Consider the following 18923-nt stretch of genomic DNA (forward strand, 5'->3'; position numbering starts at 1 on the left):
TGCAATTACTGAGAAGAGGGTTGATGTGCAAAGAGTGATATAAATGAATCTGTAGGCAAATATAAAAAAACCCAACTCAGCTAGATGCATGTTCTGCACCCTGATCACTCTCCTTTGGGTGTTCAGGCCCACAGTACACAATTTGCTGGCAGTGTAGCTGCTGCTGTGACCCTAAGCCATGTAGGGACATTTCCATGAAATCATCTTTTGGAAGAACAAGGCACCTACATTGTTTGGGCCAATTACTGCAAAATCCTACCCCCATCCACACAGCAAGTATTCAAGTTTCAGCAGTGCAGCTTGGTTTGCAGTTGCAAAAGGCTCCCCCCAGTGCCAGTAATTTGACACGGAAGATGGCTGGTAAGGGGGAGGATTGGGGCTGCTAGGAGGCTATCAGGATGGGCAGGGGGTGGTTATCAGAAGCAAAGGTGCTGCCAATATCCTATGCCCCCACTTGGCCTTGCCACACCCCCTTGGGTCTAACTGAAACTTGCACCAGCTAAAGGGCTAGCTTAGATCCAAGTAGATCCCTACGGCAACAGTGGGTTTACCTAGAGGTAAGGGAGAGGCCTCCTGATTGCTCCCCTCTACCACAGGACATAGTGTGCATCTCCATGCCATGGCTGCATCGATACAAGTGGCTGGGGGTAGGGTTGGGGCATTATATCAGGAAAACCCCCAAAAATGAAGGGCTACCTTGGCATACCTATAATGGGCTTTAACTATATTGGGCTTGAACTGTGTGGGTGGTTATGAGGAAAGTCATGCTGACTGAGAACTTTGTAGCCTGGTTCTGTACTACAACAGCAGCTTTGGAAAACAGCTACAGCTTAAGGGACAGTTTTGGGTGGGAAAATAGCAGAGAAAAAGAGCAAAACACCCCCCTGTCCTCATGCCATAGCCAACATACATGGGACTCCTGCATGCCTGGGTATTTTATCTTAAAAATTAATCCCTATAGATGACAATGCATTTGACATCATGTCTGGTTTGGCCCTCAGACATTTAACATACAGGCTTGGGTTTGGTGGAGTGCTTGCAATGGCGCTAAGGTAGTTCCACTCATGAAAGGGGAAGGATTCCCAAATGTTAGATTATCTACCTCCAGCAGCATCTGATCACCATTCTGGGGGGTCCACGCTGAGCTCCAGGGATAGTTCTGGGGAAGCAGAGGGGCTGCAATAGGAAGGTGGCATTAAACCCACCATGTGAGTGGAACTCTACTCATGATAATTAGAATCCAAGAGCCCAAACCTATGCATGGCTACTCAAAAAAAAAGTCCCATTATAGTCAATGAGGCTTACTCCCAAGTAAGTGTGATAAGATTGTAGTCCAAGCCACATTATTTTGTTAAATCCCAGAGAGAGAGAGAGAGAGAGAGAGAGAGAGAGAGAGAGAGAGAGAGAGTTTCATTTCAAACCTGGCTTTTAAAAACAAATACAATGTTTTTATCTGACTACAAAAAAGAAAGAATGGAGGCTGGTAGTTGTAGGTGAAAATGTCAAAAACAGTTTGATAAGGACATCCTAATATTTGCACAAGTGTTTCTGTCCAAAGAAGGAACCCTCTTAGGTGCACCAGGCCCTGTTCAAAGCATCACCTCAGGAATTCTTTACTTTCATCTTCAAGAATTGCTTTATTGCCTGAAAGGATTTCTTTGACTTGCCTGACCTTGGTCTTTCCTTTGGGTACATAATAAATTCCAGAAGCTCGGAGAAGAAAATAACGTCTCTTCCAGGACTTCTTTCCATCTTCTTTTAAATAAAGGGCCCCTTCAAGTTCTGGCACAATGACAGATGTGCCGCAGAAGCTCTCCTATGGAGAGAGAATTGGGTTATATAAAACAGGAGTGGCCATAAGTAGCCCCATTAATACCAGAAGCAAGACACTGGCCACATTTTCCCTGGAAAAAACGCATGATCACAAAGAAAGCATACAGGCAGGCCCCATACCCACAGATCCTGTATCCACGGTTTCAAGTATGCACAGATGCAAGGGGCCCCTGTATGCCCCCCCCAAGAGCCCATTAACTTGTTTTACAGATTTCCCCCAGTGGAAACATCTTACTTAACAAGGTCACTATAAACTTCTGAGCTGATAGCAATGTTCAAGCTGCCTCCCAGCAGCCTGGATGCTTGGAAAAAGTGGATTGATCTTAACACATCATCTGCTTCCTGTTAAGATCAATCTAGTTTTTTTTCAAGCACCCAGAACTGCCAGGAGGCAGCCTGAACATCACTATAAGCTTGTAAGCTTATAGAGACCTTGTTAAGCAAGATGCTTTCACTGGGGTAAGTCTGTCAAACAAGTTAATGGGTGGAGGAGCATGAAGACAGGTGTCCTCCTTGGCCACGGTTTCCATATATGTGGGGTGGGGTCTGTGGAACAGATCCCCTGTGGATACCTGCAGGGCACACTGTTATCTCAGAAGGCAACTAGATAAGATACATGATGGCATGTATAATAAACCACTGGAAGCACACCCACCACTCTGTTTATAGATAGGTATAGACCTATACCTCCCAGCTATCTAGTTCAGCAGAAACCATAACCAAACGTTTCTCAGGAAAACTAGCTCTGTGCAGTGCTGATTGGCTGGCAGCTATGTCATCATAACTCCTCCTGCTGGGAGCAGTTTTACAATGTTTTAAATGAGGATTCTCTTTAGGTACCTTTGGATAAGACAGTAATTTCACTATGTCCATGAACTTGCTTATTTTCCAATTGTTTCAGAATGCATTAACTAGCTGTTGTATTGGCTATAACTCGATGGTGGGTGGAGCATTTTAAGAACTTACACACGGCCTTTGGAGTAACTGTTATCCCAGAACTTCCTGTTTTTGTACGGCCACAAAAGAAGAACCAAAATGCTTCTAAAGGGAAGAGTCTGCTTCATAACCAAGTTTGCACTATTATTCACCCAAAACCTGGCTTACCTCCAGCAGACCTTCTTTGCTTTTCTCATTCATTTCCTTGCGTTCATTTTTTCCTTTGTTTGCCAAGTAGAAATTCTAATTAAAATACAAAGAAGAGTTCCGAGTATAAGAAAATGACCATTAATCCCTCTCTTGTTAAAAAAATATTTTTAGCCTATTGCCCAAAATAATAAGTGCGAGAGGGCAGATACTGGGCCTAACAAACAAGTGAACGTTTCTGTAGATGCCTAGTTCAAGTCTGTCATCAGGTTCTTACTCAGGTGGCTCACGTAAGCTCTAAGCCATTTTCAACTGGTGTGCCACAGAAGGTCCACAGATATGCCATGGCAGTTTGGAGCACAGCAGTTGAAAAATAGCTGAAAAATTCTTCCAGGTTCTGCAGGTTTCTAGGCCAACTGTGTGTAATGAATTGATCTGTGGAATTGATCTTGATGAACTGATCTTCCTTCTCCATGGAAGGAAGCGGGACAGACAATTCATTGTCCTAGAAACAGAGCAGAACCTGGAAGAGGTTTGCACAGGAAACTTGTGTCATTAGATCCATTACTGTCTCCAAAAAGTCATAAAGCTGTTTGCCTGTCTCTGTCCAGGTGTATGCACAAGTCCAAACTTTTGCCATGATTACCACTGCACAAATTCAAAACAGCTGCTGACAGCCTAAATGAAAAACAAAGAACTACAACAATTTACATTTGAGCATCTGGCATTTATACAGGGGGGAAGCAGACCACCCTGACTTGGCAGGCTACATTTTGCTATTGACAAACAGGAAGGATAACTGACAAGGTTGCTTTCTGTCACCAGCATATAACCTTGCTTCTCTCACTCATGTTAAGACAGATGTGCCATCTTGAGTCTCATCAGCACTTGTCATCTATTTTTGTGCACCTAAGACTCCTCTCCCCGCTCTCCCCAAAACTTAAAAGTGCAACATGTCACTGTTGCAAACTGCACCATACAAAAATATCACTGCAATTTTTTGACTGCAATTTTTTTAAACGCAAAGATAGATTGTGTGCCTGTGCAGAACACTTAATACATTTGTTGATTCTCCTGGAATTGTAACAAAAACACCATCTCTTACGTTTATGTTCACTTCCTCTTCTCATTTTAACCAAATGATTACTTAAATTTGATGAACTACAGAATAGTTAGTGCCTAAGACACAAATTCACAAGGTGACATTCAATTCTCTTTCAGGTTTTGTCTCTTACAAGACCCGGCATAACAAGCAGAACTGATAATAGCTAGACCAAAGTGAAGGTTAAAAAAGTCTCTCGGAACATATCATTGTTAAACATTTCTTGATTCTAGCTTCCTGAGCATATATTACAGCCTTGCAGTATACAGTTATTTATTCCTGGTCATCTTTTATCCACCTGTACACAGGAAGGTTGGTGTGCCGTGAATGAAGCAGCTGTGTAGTAATTATCTGTATTTTCATTGTTGAGTGATTGCACCTGGCTCTTCCCTATTAACTGCACAACATCCAGCCAATTACATTGAAAGATTCTTTGGCTTGCTGTTCCCTGTACAGACTAAACACCAAATGAAGCTTTTTTTTTCTATCAAAAATGAGACCATGTCACTATGAGCTTCCAAGATCATGGCAAGGCATTAAAAAAAGAGAGGCTGGATTGTTCACTTTCAATATAGCTTCTAAGAATTTGGGTGTGCAGCCTTTTGGTCACCCCAGTCCTAAACTTGATGGTACCTATAGCACGGGCCACTATGGACAATATTCTTACACCCTGGGGAACATTAACATAAATTATTATAATAATATACAGGGCAAGGGAGATTTAATTGGCAATGTGAATCAGCTGCAAAAGTTTGCTCACTAATCTTCAAAAAGATCACATCAAGGATTGGGTTGTCTAACTCCCCATATGACAATGCAGTGGAATCAATGTGGCATCCGCTGTATCCTACAGAGGGAGTTTCAGCATGCCAAGGCCTTCTTGGGGGAAGCCCCAGCTACCATCATCAACTGGTTGACCGGCCATGGGACAACAAGTCCACATTGACTGGTGAAGCCAGATTGGGCCCTGGGTTAGCAGGCGTTGCTGCTGCTGAAACCACCACCCTTCCTGGGTCTTCCCCAACCCCCTTTCCCGGTTCCACCCCTCTCCACCTTCTTCTCAACCACTGGTGGAAGGAGGCCACTGTCCAGTGTCACGTGGACCCAACAGCTCACTCTTTGTGGCGGCAGTGAAGCCACACTTGCTGGTGCTGTTTACACCACCAGAACAAACATTTGTTTCGGTGGTGGAAACGACCCATACAGTTGAGCCAACAGTCACATTACAAAGTAAGTTCAGTTTTATCTAATCAAAGATATTTTAAAGAAGGTTGACCAGAATTTTCCAGTTTTTAGTCATGGGCTTGTGACCTTCCCTTTCACTGAGTCATTGGCAGTGATTCTATGAAACACATAGTCTTAATGTCCCTCAGAAAATATACCATGTCTGTAATGAACAGGTTGAGTGATAAACGTCAGAAAAATAGTATACTAGTAGAAAGAAAAGAAAAACACCATTTCTTGTACAATATATTTTAAAAGCCACTTAAACATGTTTTAAAGGTACATGCATGATCAGTTCAGTGTATTCAGTGAAGAGTATCTTGGGGGTAATATACAAACAAGTAAAACCAAGTTTCTTTTTTAGAGAAATCATCCTGCGGAAAAGCTAAAGAGCAGGTCAGAGGAGCAGGTCAGAGGAGACCCATTGCAGGGCAGAAGGCTTAAATCTTCATTCCCTTCCAAAGCTTCCTGCTCCATTCCCCCGCTGGATACAGCATGCACCTTTATGGTGTGGTAGCCCCAGTGGGGGGTGGGGAGGATAGATTGGGCCATTAGTGATTTGGGTCTAGCTAAGATGGTAGTTCTTGTCCAGAGATTCTTAAAAAAAAATGCGGAATAGTGTTTTTTAAATAAACGAATAAAAAATGCTAACAGTTTCTCTTTTGTTTTCAGGATAGAAGAGTCAGTGTCTGTTTTCCACACTAGAAATGCCTAAGTTGATGTCCAACTGTCCAAGGATGGGGCTGTTCTGTTCTGCAGTATCAGCTCAAGAAGAGCTTTCTCTGCCGATTCAGCCTATTTTGGCTCTGCAGAAACAACTGAAAATGAAAGTGAGGAAAGGCTCCAAGCTTCCATATGAGCTTTGAACTTTGGGGCAGGCTATTTAATAGCCCAGTTGCTCCCATCCCAGATGCTCCAGGACTCAGCTGGGAGATAACTACCAATTTCAAGCTTGATGCACACAAATGAAAGAGAACCAAACTGGCCAATATCCAGGAAAAAGCCAAAATGGATAGGCCAGGGAGACCAAGTTCTCTCCCTGGTCCACCGCTACCTCTCTATAGGAGGGCTGGCCATTTAATTAGCCAACCAAATAGTGGAAAGTTGAATAGGATTGGGCCCAGAATGGGCTTTTCCAATGGTTGTCCCATTGCTGTGGAACTCCTCCCCAAGCAGATCCTGACAATCTCTTTACTCAGTTTTCAAAAGGCAGTGAAAAACCTCTTTCTTTTGTAAGACCTTCTGCATTCCAATTGAAGGCCTAACCAGTGGATGGGCTTCTTCACATCTTAAAAAGAAATAAGCAAAGTCTTCAAAGGTTCTTAGCAAAGGACGCAAGTTACATTCCCTGTACTAGCACCTCTATTGGGCAGGACTCAGGTGTTTTCCCCTTAGGTAATACTGGTATTGCAAGAAATCTTCAGTTTATTGGCATGTAAATCTTGGGAAAACTCCAGAGAAACTCTGATTTCCTTGCCCCATCTCTTAGTTTTTCCATTGCAATATGTACTAAAGTTACATCAGAGTCAAGGGCAGAAGCATCAGAACATCACACCCTGTTGCTCTCCCATGACAGGGTTTCTCAGTAAACAAGTCAATCCACACAGGAGCTGCAAAGCATCCCATTACTGCTTTCCTACAGTACCAGTATCTCATCCTGCTCAAACGTACAAGAAGGGAAACTTCTCCTACTGGTTCAGAATACAGGATACCATACTTAACATATCAGGTGGTGCATTTATCACATGGGAGAAAATGTCCTTCTCCATGGTGGCGGACTGCCTATTCATTTGATGGGGCAAATGCCCTGACCGTGTGCCTTTAGGATCCCACAGAAGCCTCTCTGAGCTTCCCGATGGGGTTGGAAACTGTGCTTCCATTTTTCCGGAAGCACCGTTTAAAGTGTCGGGGAAGCTTCCCTGATGCAGCCTGGGATCGCACAAAGCTCCATAAGCTTTCGGTAAGTTGGGGGGGGGGTGTGGATTTGCGCATGGGAGGTGGCGACATCCTGCGGGGGGCACCATTGCGGACCTTTGGCACGGGGCTGGGGAGGTCTGCCAGTGTTTCTCCCCACAATCACTAGAGTCCACAGTGTACAGAATGAGTGAAATGGGGCTTCTTGTTTTATGCACATGATAACCATGGGGACTCCAACCATACAAGAATCTAGGCTTATTTAATCCATGTTATGCACTATGTTATGTACTATGTTATGCACTATGGGGCTGCATCAGAGATGGAAAGTTGGATAGTACTGGGCCCAAAATGTCATTTGGAGTTAGCAGAGTTCACAGATGAAGTAACCATTACTGCAAATGCTACCTGGAAGCCAGTGCAGCGTTCAAGCCTCCTTCTCCTTTGAGTTAGCAACTCTGGCACAGGGCTTTCTATAACCTTTCTAAACTGGATTGCAAATTAAATATCTAGTTATCACTGCATGTGGTAAACCCTATGCACGTACAGAAGGTTGCTTTGTCCATATCATGCTACTTTACCTGAGGATTTTTAAACACAGCATATTTTTCATTCTTCTCTAAAAACAAAATTTTATTCTCAGTATCCCGAGTCCAGTTTGATAAAACTTCAATCACATTTTCATGATCTTCAAAAAACCTTTCTAGAGAGAAACAAAAAAGTGAACATAAGATGTGTTCATATACAAACACCACCACAGCACATTCCTGTCCTTAAATATAATACTCTGTAATTAATTATTATTAACAGTATTTATATACCGCTTTTCAGCTAAAAGTTCACAAAGCGGTTTACAGAGAAAAATCAAATATCTAAATGGCTCCCTGTCCCAAAAGGGCTCACAATCTAAAAAGATGCCAAGGAATACCAGCAGACAGCCACTAGAACAGACACTGCTGGGGTGAGGTGGGCCAGTTACTCTCCCCCTACTATATCCTTTTGGAGCACCCACTTGAAAAGTGCCTCTTACCCAATTAGCAGGGGTTAATTGAGACATAATTTCTGGCCAAAAGGGTTCAAAGTAATATTTTTTTCCCCTTAGCATTCACGTCCTTAGAACTATGTTACACTGACTAGACCAAACAAAAATGGCTTCTCCAAAACAGAAGGAAGTTCCTAAATCTCTCTTTTTTAAAGTTTAGTTTGCACTAAAATTCCCTAGACTTTTCAAAGTGCGTACAAGATCCTACTCCACAGTTCTCTTCTTCCCATGACTGAGCTGCGACAGGCCAGTGCAAGATGCAAGACCCTTGGATTTGGAGTCAAGGGTGTGAACTTCACTATGATCATTGTTTTTATTTTTCTCACTTTTATACCTCCAAAGAGCTCGGGGTGGTGTACATAGTTCCTTTCCTTCTCTTGTCCTCACAACAACCCTGTAAGGTAGGTTAGGCTGAGAGATAGTGACTGGCCCATGGTCATCCAGGAAGCTTCGTGGCTGTGCAGGGATTTGGACCTGGAACTTCTAGGTCTAAGCTGCTTTGAATGCCCATTAAAAATAAAAGATAAAGCAGTGTATAAATTTGTAAATAAATAAGTAAGCCCAACAGCAGAACCACTACACTATCCTGGCATTATCTTAAAAGGATTCTGGAATTCCCAAACTGCATTTCTTCTCTTGCTACTTTGCTGAGGTTTTTTTGTTTTCCCTCAGAGCATTGAATTGTTTTGTTGTAATTTTCTTAATTTCAATTCTGTATTTTATATTGTATGTCTTTTTAAAAAATTTGGTCTTTCGAATTTTTGGGTTTCTTTGGATGGTTGTTACTCTTTTGTTAGCTACTTTGATTTTTTTTTTTAAAGGCAAGCATAATTTATTATAATTTTAGAAAATGTATATACTGTATTTTGATTTTTGTCAAATGCTACACTGCGTATATGCATGCTTGAATATACAAGCATGTGCATATGGGAGGGCACATTTCCAGTACAGGCAACTGTAAGGTCAGGATGTGGTCCACCAGGACGAGGGGTTTGCTATTTAATATAGACATATATAATAGGTTCTGGACTGTAAAATGTCACATGATGCAACAACAGCAAGTTGTCTCCCTGGTAAAGTTGTGCAAATACAACGTGAGAAGGAGAAATCCTATGCTGCTAGGTGCTTTACCAATTTGTAGTTCTGGGTATATTTCATAAAGGCACCAGTCCACGTTACAGTCGCAGTGGGTTTTTTCAAAGAGGTTGTCCAAGACGTCACGTGCCACTTGCCGCTCATCTACCATCAGAGACTTCGTACTGTTATCATTCATGTGCACCTTGACAACACGCTAAGGAAAGAATAATAAATGAGTCAGTTAATTTCAGCACTGACTGAAAGGCTCATGTGGTCAAGAATCTGCCTGGCCTGATAAGAAGGATCACTATTGATTCAAAAGCATTGCGTGTCCACAATTGGACTGGGAAAATAATACATTCAGGGAGCATCACCAATGAACAGTCCACCCGCCCTTTCCATTTATAAGAGCTAATTTATGCTTTGGGTAAAGAGTATCCCAAAAACATAGTGAAATATCCTAGGGGTACTATCCTGTCTTTCTCTGATAAACTGTTAAGGACACAGTTTGCATAGCAAAAGGGTTGTCATTTTTTTTAAACCAGCTTTAACAGCCGATTGATCTGCAAATAACAGCAGGTTCCAGTAGTTAACATCCCTGCCATGAAAAGCTTCATGAATTGAATTGCTGCAGATCAAGCTGCTGATAAAAGGCACAGAAGCAGACAAAGATGTGTTTTTTATGTCAATTAGCTACCCATCCTGCAGCCATTTAAAAATATGAGGCTGAACTTAGAATTGGTGAACAAACACACTCCATTCAAACAATCCTGACCATCTGAAACCCAGGTTGCTTCAAGTTTGGGTGGAGCTTGAAGTGCCCTCTTCCTAGACCCACTTACCTTTCCAAAGAAGCAGGAAGTAACTGGGCCTAGAAAACATGGGAGAGGCCTTGTGGTGCCTGTCCTTAGTTGAAAATAACACTGAACGTGCTGTAGAGCAGCAGTCTCCAAATCGAGGCCCATGGTGCACCCGGCGATCGCGACCAGGCACAGCGTGGCAGGGGTGGAACCTTACTCTTCTGGCGCAAAGTAACCTGTTTTTTTCTGCCATGACTTGGCAAAGTTTTGCACCAGGCAGCCACGAATGCTGTTGATCACCCCAGGAGGATCCACACCCCATTTTCCTGGAAGAAGCGGCTGCCTGGTGCAAATGAGTCATTTCATGCCAGAACAGTAAGGCTTTGGCACATCGGCACTGTGCCTGGACACAATTGTTGGGCACATCAGATCCAGCCGAGGGGCCAGAGTTTGGAGGCTGTGAAGCATCTCTGCCAATTCATAGTTTTTGTTCTTAGTTCTTAATTTAGTTCAGGACCTAGAGAGACAATGCCATGATCCCCAGTAGAAAAATTATGGAGTAGAAGCGTGGGACGGGATTGATAAAGAAATGCTTTCCATTTGTTTGTCTTCACTATAACCTGTTAATATATATTATATTTGGAAGCAGCATTAGAGATTCCCTTCTATCACTTCATGATTTTAAAATAAGCAATATGCAATCTTTGGCAAAAAGGAAAAAGAATGAGGCATAAACTGAAAATGGCTTCCTAGATAGATATGGAGAAGAGCAGTAGAAAGAGTCAAATTGCCTGGTAATAAGGAGAAATAAAGACCGCTTCCCTACATGAAAATTCAATGCAGTTTCATCAAAGGCTCAGTTTAAAACTTCTACAGAAACAGGTTCGGCACTGCAGACAAGAAATAATACATAGACATTTTGCCCTCATTTTGAAAAATAAAGAAGTTTAATGGTTTAAACTAGTTAAAAATGGTTTAATTCCCTTTTGGGGGGTAGCATCTGGTATTAAAAAAATATGTTAGGCATTAATAATCTCCAGCACTGTTGGAAAAAAAAGTGAGGCAGTTAAGCAGGTTCTTGACTGCCTAGAAATATGGTAACAACATTTTTACAGTGTCCGTGGAATGCTAACCTCATAGCACATCACTCTTTGCTCTCTATTTTTATAGCTCTAAAAGTTGTGTGTACATTTGTTTCACCTATTTTTTTAAACAAACATGCTGTGTTTTCCTTATATACAGCAGCATGTCCCTATAGGATACATAATATCTTTTTAAACTGATCACACACTAGTTCCTAGTTTTGAGCACATCATTAGCATGAAGCATTGATCCTTCAGAGGCCTAACAGCCCAATCCTATGCTTCCTGGTGCCCGCTGGAGCAGCGGTGCCAAAGCACCTACCACTGTATCCAGTGAGTGCCGAGAAGCCACCGGAAGTCTCCTCAGGGGAGACGGTCCCCTTCCTCTGAGGAAAGCCTTGGCCCCAGCAATGGGTCTCTTTGCATCCATGCTGGCAAAATTGCTGGAGCAGATGCAGGAGCCTCCATGTTAGGCCTTCTGGCCCTACACGAAGTTCAGGCTCTGGCAGAGCAAGTCTCCACCAGTCCCACTCACCCCCCCCACACCAGTTCCTCCCTTCACCCTCATTCCACCCTCCCCCACCCTCACCCCATCCCCCAGAGGCTGCAATATCACCTGGCAGTTTCATTTATCTCCAGCAGCAGTGCATTCATCTCCTGATGGTGCTGGGCCTTGACATCTGACTAGTGCCAGCCCAACTCCAGCACTCCCTGCTCTCCAGGAGCTGTAAATATGTTTTACGACATGTTTACAGCACCCAGCACCAGCACGAGGGCACAGCGCTGGTGCTAGGAACATATACGATTGGGCCCTAAATTGTTCTGCACCACATTTGATCTGTATTTTGACAGTTAAGAAAGTTACATTGCTTTAATGACTGGTTAACATGCCTAGCTTACACTAGAGGCTGCTTTGGGATCAAAGGTAAATTGGTAACCAATGCAGTTACCTGAAACCTTGCATGTGTCAGTCTTTATTATACTAAAGACGGATGCATGCAAGGTTTTGGGCAACTGTGTTGGTTATTTTAATTGCAATTCTGTAATCTGCATTGGGTTCATTTAAACTGAAGAAAGGTGGCCTATAGAATGAATGAATTTTTTAAATGCAGATATAAAAATTCCTGTGTCAATATAAAACCATTCTGCTTACCATCAAGACTGTGTCTGGGCTGGTTTCAGACCCAACATAAAACCATGATTGATTTAACCAAACCATGGTTTTACACTATATTTGAACACAAGCTTGCCCACAAATGATGGCATATGCAGCAAATGTTACCCTGCACATGCCTAATATCGGAAGTTAAGCAGGGTTAGGCCTGGTTAGTGCTTGGATGGGAGACCACCTGGGAATACCAGGTGCTGTAGGCTTATACCATAGTCCAGGGGTGCTCAAACTTTCAACTTTAGGGATGCTGGACCTTTAACAAGTGTATAGAAGAGAGAATTTCAGCATGTGCAGCTTGTCATCTGTGGGATGACAAGTTGCACCTGCTGCAATTCTCTCTTCTATACACTTGTTAAAGGTCCAGCATCCCTAAAGTTGAAAGTTTGAGCACCCCTGCCATAGTCTTTCAAGACTGAAGGTTGCCAACCAATAATGTGAAGAAAACAAACTAGGATCTTAAACCATGGTTTCAGGTTGATTTGCAAATCACAGTTCATGCAGTAACGGCGTCCAGAAACAGCCTTTCCAGACCCCCACATGCCACTCCCAGGCTTGCTGTCTCCAGGCCTATTACTGTGAGAGGATCAAAGAGAAGGACTTCACTCACGTGGCAGGAGACCTCTTATCAAGCCAGGAGGCATTTACTCAAGGATGAACAATTGATGGCATGAACAATTGGTGGCATGAGTAGATAAACTCTACTCTACTCTTCTCCCACCCCCTGGGAATTAGCTGGGAGGGCAAATAGTTTCCCAATATTTCTGAATTCAGACTCCTCTCCACCTCCCCCCACACCTCCACCTACCTGTCTGCTACTCAGCAGTCCGGATGACTGCTAAGCGGCGGCACTCCGGTGCTCCACTGGTGCTAGCCCAACACTGGCCAGGGGTCACTATGTGACTTATGGGCCACTAGGGCCCACAAATGTGACTTATGGCATGTTTGTGACATTGCGGGCCAGCGGTGAGCCAGCACGCACTCCTTAGGATTGGGTCCTGAGTGACAAATCTTTGTCTAAAAGGCAGACATCAACATACCTGAAATGGGACAATGCAGACTGCAGTACAACAACAGCACTTTAAGGTTAAGGTGCGGATGCCAGTATTTCACAAACGTTACCTTTTTAACCTTGGCTTCCTTCAGTTTTTCTAGTGCAAGCTTAATCTTGTCAGCTTTTGCTTGAGCCTCTTGTTCTTCCTGCAATAAAGAGGGCAAAGTAGGATTGTGATGCCTTTCTTCAAACCTGACAAAACCAGCAAGGATGCTCCTCTCCTTACTATTTCATCAACACACCTATTTTTAGAGGTGTTCTTAGATGTTTTTATTTTTTTGCAGATTTGGTTTTTTCCCAAGGAAAAAGTGCAGAAAGTGGTGTTCTGTGCTTTTATTCCAAGGGTACATTTTTATAAAATTATAATTATAAATTATAATAACTTTAAAAGTGTACTAAGTAGCTGATGTAGGTGGCATAGTGTCAGCGGATGCAGCCTGAGGGCCAGATCCTATCCAACTTTCCATCCCTGGTGTAGCCATATCAATGGGGTTTGCGCTGCATTCTGTGGTGGGAGGGTAGTTATGGAGGCCTCCACAAGGTAAGGGAACATTTCTTCCCTCACCTAGGGGGTGCATTACAGCTGCACCAGGGCTGGAAAGTTGGACAGGATTGGGCCCACAGTCATTACACAGTTAATTAGTTGTAAAAAATGTTTTGTTTTTTCTTTTACGAAAATCAGAAGTGCAAAAAGTGGTGATATGTGTTTTTATTTCATCGACACCGGGGGAAAAAATCACATCTCTACCTATTTCTTCTTCTGTTTTTTAATTTAATTGTGAAAGTTCTGTCACTGCTTCCAATGTTCAGCATATTGTTTTTAAAAGTACAATCTTTTCCCTCACTTCCCAAAACAAGCTGCATTCCCACCATCAGAATACTTTATATCAGCGTTTCTCAAACCTGTGGGTTAGGACCCACTAGGTGGGTCATGAGCCAAATTCAGGTGGGCCCCCATTCAATATTTTATTTTTAGTATGTTAGGCTGTATGCCAACATGGTGTGTAACTGCATTTGGGGAACTGTCACAGATCTGTGCTTTTAACAGGCTACTATGAAGATGTTTTAACAATGATAGTAAATGGGACTTACTCCCGGATAAGTGTAGTTAGGATTGTAGCCTAGGGTTGTTAAAAAATTTTCTGCTCGATGACGTCACTTCTGGTCATGACATCACTTCTGGTGGATCCTGACAGATTCTCATTCTAAAAAGTGGGTCCTTGTGCTAAAGGAGTAAGAACCACTGCTTAATATGAAGAGGTTCTTACACTTTGCTGCACTGAATACCACTAATCTAGTTGGGAGTTTTTGTGGCTGACCATATTTTCATGGCCATCACACACATTTAAAAGGTTTTTTCCTCAACTGCTTTTCACTTCGTAACGTGTTCCTCTCCTGATAGATATTATTCTTTCCATTTTTTATCGTCTTTCCTGCAGCGTCTTGTGTACTGAAGAGGCAAGCTACATTTCAGCTTAATTTTGAAAGTTGTAACTGACAAGTAACTTGTCTCCTCAGCAGGAAAATTTTAGCATTCTCATCAAGATCTCAGGCAATATGGAAAAGTGCTGCAGGGGTCTTTGAAATTCCTGGTCCACAGCCTCAAATTAAGAACCAATATACTGTTTCATAAGAACATAAAAGCATAAGAACAGCCCCACTGGATCAGGCCATAGGCCCATCTAGTCCAGCTTCCTGTATCTCACAGTGGCCCACCAAATGCCCCAGGGAGCATACCAGATAACAAGAGACCTCATTCTGGTGCCTTCCCTTGCATCTGGCATTCTGACATAGCCCATTTCTAAAATCAGGAGGTTGTACATGCACATCATGGCTTGTAACCCGTAATGGATTTTTCCTCCAGAAACTTGTCCAATCCCCTTTTAAAGGCGTCTAGGCCAGACGCCATCACCACATCCTGTGGCAAGGAGTTCCACAGACCAACCACACACTGAGTAAAGAAATATTTTCTTTTGTCTGTTCTAACTCTCCCAACACTCAATTTTAGTGGATGTCCCCTGGTTCTGGTGTTATGTGAGAGTGTAAAGAGCATCTCCCTATCCACTCTGTCCATCCCCTGCATAATTTGTGCAGGTTATATCTAGTTTTGTTCTTTCTGGACAAACAACATTTCTGAATAGCTGGATATTTCCATGAACCCGTCTAATCATTGCCAAATAAAATACTACTTTAACCTCATACTACTTCAACACCAGGGTCTGTCACCTGCATATTCTAGATTCTTCATTGCTTTTATGAACATATTTACAAAACAAAAACAAGAGCCCTAGGAGCGATCTGAAATGAGGTTCTTCTGTCTGCTCACCTGAGTAAGTGGTTCAGGTGGTGGGCTTGGAGGTGGGGGCGGTGGCGGTGGCGGAAGAAGATCAAAGTCTACTTCTGCAAGTGGAGGTGGTAAATCATCCACAACACGTGCAATAGCAAGATTGGTGAGGCCTGACTGATACCCATATGTGGCAACATTTGCAGGAGGCTGTGTCATTGCAGCTGGCTGATCACACGAGACAGCCTTCTGTCCTTGGAATGCAGTCTTTTCCACTTCGCTTATGTCAGCTACAAGATCAGCCATCAAAGCATCCAAATCCGTTTCTTCCAAAGCATTTAAAGATTCTGTGGAAAAAAAAAAATTCCCCCAAAGTGAGGGTCTCCAGTCCCACTAGTACTCTTGGCACACTTGACAAGGCATTAAAATTTCCTCCAAGACCAAAGCAGTGGTACTTACCATTTAAATCTTTGAAACCAACTGCAAAATTAAAGTCATCATTTGATGCCTCTGCAGGTGGGGGTGGGAGAGTCTCCACGCCCAAACTCTGAAAGCAAAAAACAAAAGTGAGCATTACTACAAGTACCAGTCATGTCAAAATTAGTTCTTCTGTCCCTAGGGTCAGAAACATGTGTGCAGTCAGGCTAGGCAGATTTCTTTCTTCAGAACATGAACTGCTTTATGAGGACTGCGACTTCACAAATCTCTCTCTACAAATGCTGTTTTCCATACAAACATCTGAAAGCATGTAGGATATATCTGCTTAGGAGTTATGACTCCCAAGTGAAGGTTTACCATGCCCCTTTCCTCCAAACTGTGAAAAATAAGAACCCATCTTTACCATAATTTGTAAAGTAGTCCCAAGAATGATGATTTGTTGGAGAAGGAGAAGCTTGGACCAAATCACTATTTCACCCTCCCCTATATCAAAACAGGAAGAAATCCAAGTGCTCCTATTTCCAGCAACATGGAGTGTGCAGATGCTGCAGACTTGAGAAGTCCCATTTTGGGGCCTGGGGCTTCCCTCAAGGAGACCTCTGGCAGCCTTGGCGGTGCCACCGGATGCCGCAGCAGCCATTTTGGCACTGATGCAACTGGCAGAGCTGCCAAGGACAGGACTGGGCTGCCCCATAGCTACCCCTCTAGAATCTCTTGCATCTCGTCAAGTCGGGTCCTTAAGGTTAGGCTAGTGAAAAATTAGGTGTGCACAATTATTTATTTATTTTTAAATCCTACTGTCTGTAATCCTCACTGAGGTGAAATCTGGCTCAGGCAGAATCAGCTGATGGAGGAATTCTTTCACAAACATATGTGGAAATTTGACTCCTCCAAGTTGTCTCTCAGTAGACTTGTTGCATATCTGCCCAGACTAAAAAAAAGGAATGGTAGGAATGGAAGTATGCAAAAAAAAAAGACACGACCTCCTCATGCAATGAAAGAGGAAACTGATAAAATCAAGGAATAGAAATACAATACAGTATTTTTATACTAGGCACTGAACAAGGATTAACATAATCAAATATGACAGAAGAGACAAAGAAAAGAATTTATTGTACATCATTTCCATTTAGTTGGCTTAAGATTTTAACAAGTGCCAAGACACACTGACAGCATCATTAACAGCTTTCCTCAGGCTCCCCTCATTCATTGTTTGAACAGTTGCTACGGCTTCTGCCTTCTTAGTAGTAGTTTTAACTATATTTTCACACTGAAATAAGAACAAAGGTGCATCTCCAAAACATCCATCCTAAATGCAATATAGTTAGGATCAAGGAAAGGAGCACTGGCAAGTCAACGCAGAGGGTAGGTGGAACTGGACAGGAAGGGGGCAGAACAGGGTGGGGAAAGGGGCAGATTGAAGCAAGGAAGTGGGATAAGATATCAGTGGTGTCGAGTGGATTGCCAGATCCACTTGAACTTGCACCAGCTAAATTGCTAGCACAGTCTAAGTAGACTCATTCAGGCTTACCCCTGGGCAAAGGAACAAAGGGTCGGGGGGGGGAGAACTGGGACATTCCAGGGCTAGGGAAGGGTGGGCACTAGGTAGGCCTGCAGGCAGCCTGGGGCCAGATCCTAATCCCACTCTCGGGTGACCTGGTGCAGCACAGAGCTGCTCAGATCTGCGCCACTTCATAGCTCTGAGTAGTCCCACTGGGGCTGCTGCCATGTTACCCGGGGTAAGGGAATTAATTCCCTTTGCCCCATACTGAGCCGCAGCCAGCCCCAACCCTGCACTGGATACAGCACAGGCCTACTGACCTGCCTCTTCCACCGCAGGCTAGGATTGGGCTGCCAGGTTTTTCAATGCCCTTCCTCATTTAAAAATGCAGTGTTCGGCCTGTACAGAAAAGAGTTTCTGATACTTTCTGGTGCAAACGTCTTTTAAGAGTGAAACTGGTTGCACTGCAGGTGTTTACATGCCACCATCTTTGCCATTTCACAGGCAAGTGAGCTGGTTGGTTACCAAGATTCAGATAAACTGCTTGCTCTTGACTGGCTTTTAATGTGCATTTTATAGTTTGTATTTATCTGTGATGAATTTTAATTGGTTGTTAGCCTTCTTGAGTGCCCTTTAGGGAAAAAGGTGGGGTAATAATCAAATACATACATACATACATACATACATACATACATACATACAGTTTAACACCCAGATGCCAGGATCTCTCTCTGAATGTTGAAAAAATTGGGGAAAGAAAGCTGATACTAAGTTTCTGCTGAACATACATTGAGGAATTGCAGGGGGAAATGGAAAATAAGTGTCTTGCTTCTCAACTCCTTCACTCGTTTTCTAAAACCATGCATGCTTTACCTGCGTCAGTAAATCCATTTCTCCCAATAAGTCGCTGAACATCTGATCGATGTCATCACAGGCTTCCTCCATCTGAAGGAAAAAAAAAATCAGTCAAGGACGAAACATCACATCACTTTGTCTACTAAGAACATCACAAACTTGTCAGTTACAAGAAAGCAAAGTGCCTTGGCCTATGATTCTCCTTGGATGTCAAGGCTTTCAGTGTGTCACTCCTGGTTCAAGACGTGCTATCCTACACCAAGTGGCTCTGGCTCAGTGGCAGAGCACCTGCTTTGCATGCAGAAGTCCCAGGTTCAAGTCCAGGTAATACTGGGAAATATCCTACCTCAAATCCTGGAGAACTCCAGGGAATAGACAATAATGACCTAGTTAGCCAATGGTCTGAAGGCCCAACCTCATGCATGTCTACTCAGCTGTAAGTTCCATGATAGTCAATGGCGCTTAC

At 43.1% G+C, this 18923-nt stretch overlaps 1 protein-coding gene across 1 annotated transcript in view; it reads right to left on the reverse strand.

The window, feature by feature from the left end:
• The window catches only part of APBB1IP (amyloid beta precursor protein binding family B member 1 interacting protein), a 58774-nt gene that overhangs the window by 17454 nt on the left and 22397 nt on the right, over window positions 1–18923 (reverse strand). Inside the window, exons 2-9 of the mRNA XM_066629028.1 lie at window positions 18476–18547; window positions 16123–16210; window positions 15706–16010; window positions 13448–13525; window positions 9330–9489; window positions 7738–7859; window positions 2938–3012; window positions 1673–1816 (exon numbers count right to left, since the gene is read on the reverse strand). Of these exons, the coding sequence (XP_066485125.1) occupies window positions 1673–1816; window positions 2938–3012; window positions 7738–7859; window positions 9330–9489; window positions 13448–13525; window positions 15706–16010; window positions 16123–16210; window positions 18476–18547 (1044 nt within the window). The remainder of the gene's footprint in view (window positions 1–1672; window positions 1817–2937; window positions 3013–7737; window positions 7860–9329; window positions 9490–13447; window positions 13526–15705; window positions 16011–16122; window positions 16211–18475; window positions 18548–18923) is intronic.

This window comes from Tiliqua scincoides, chromosome 5 (genome assembly GCF_035046505.1).
Source record: "Tiliqua scincoides isolate rTilSci1 chromosome 5, rTilSci1.hap2, whole genome shotgun sequence".
In the NCBI taxonomy this organism is placed as follows: domain Eukaryota; kingdom Metazoa; phylum Chordata; class Lepidosauria; order Squamata; family Scincidae; genus Tiliqua; species Tiliqua scincoides.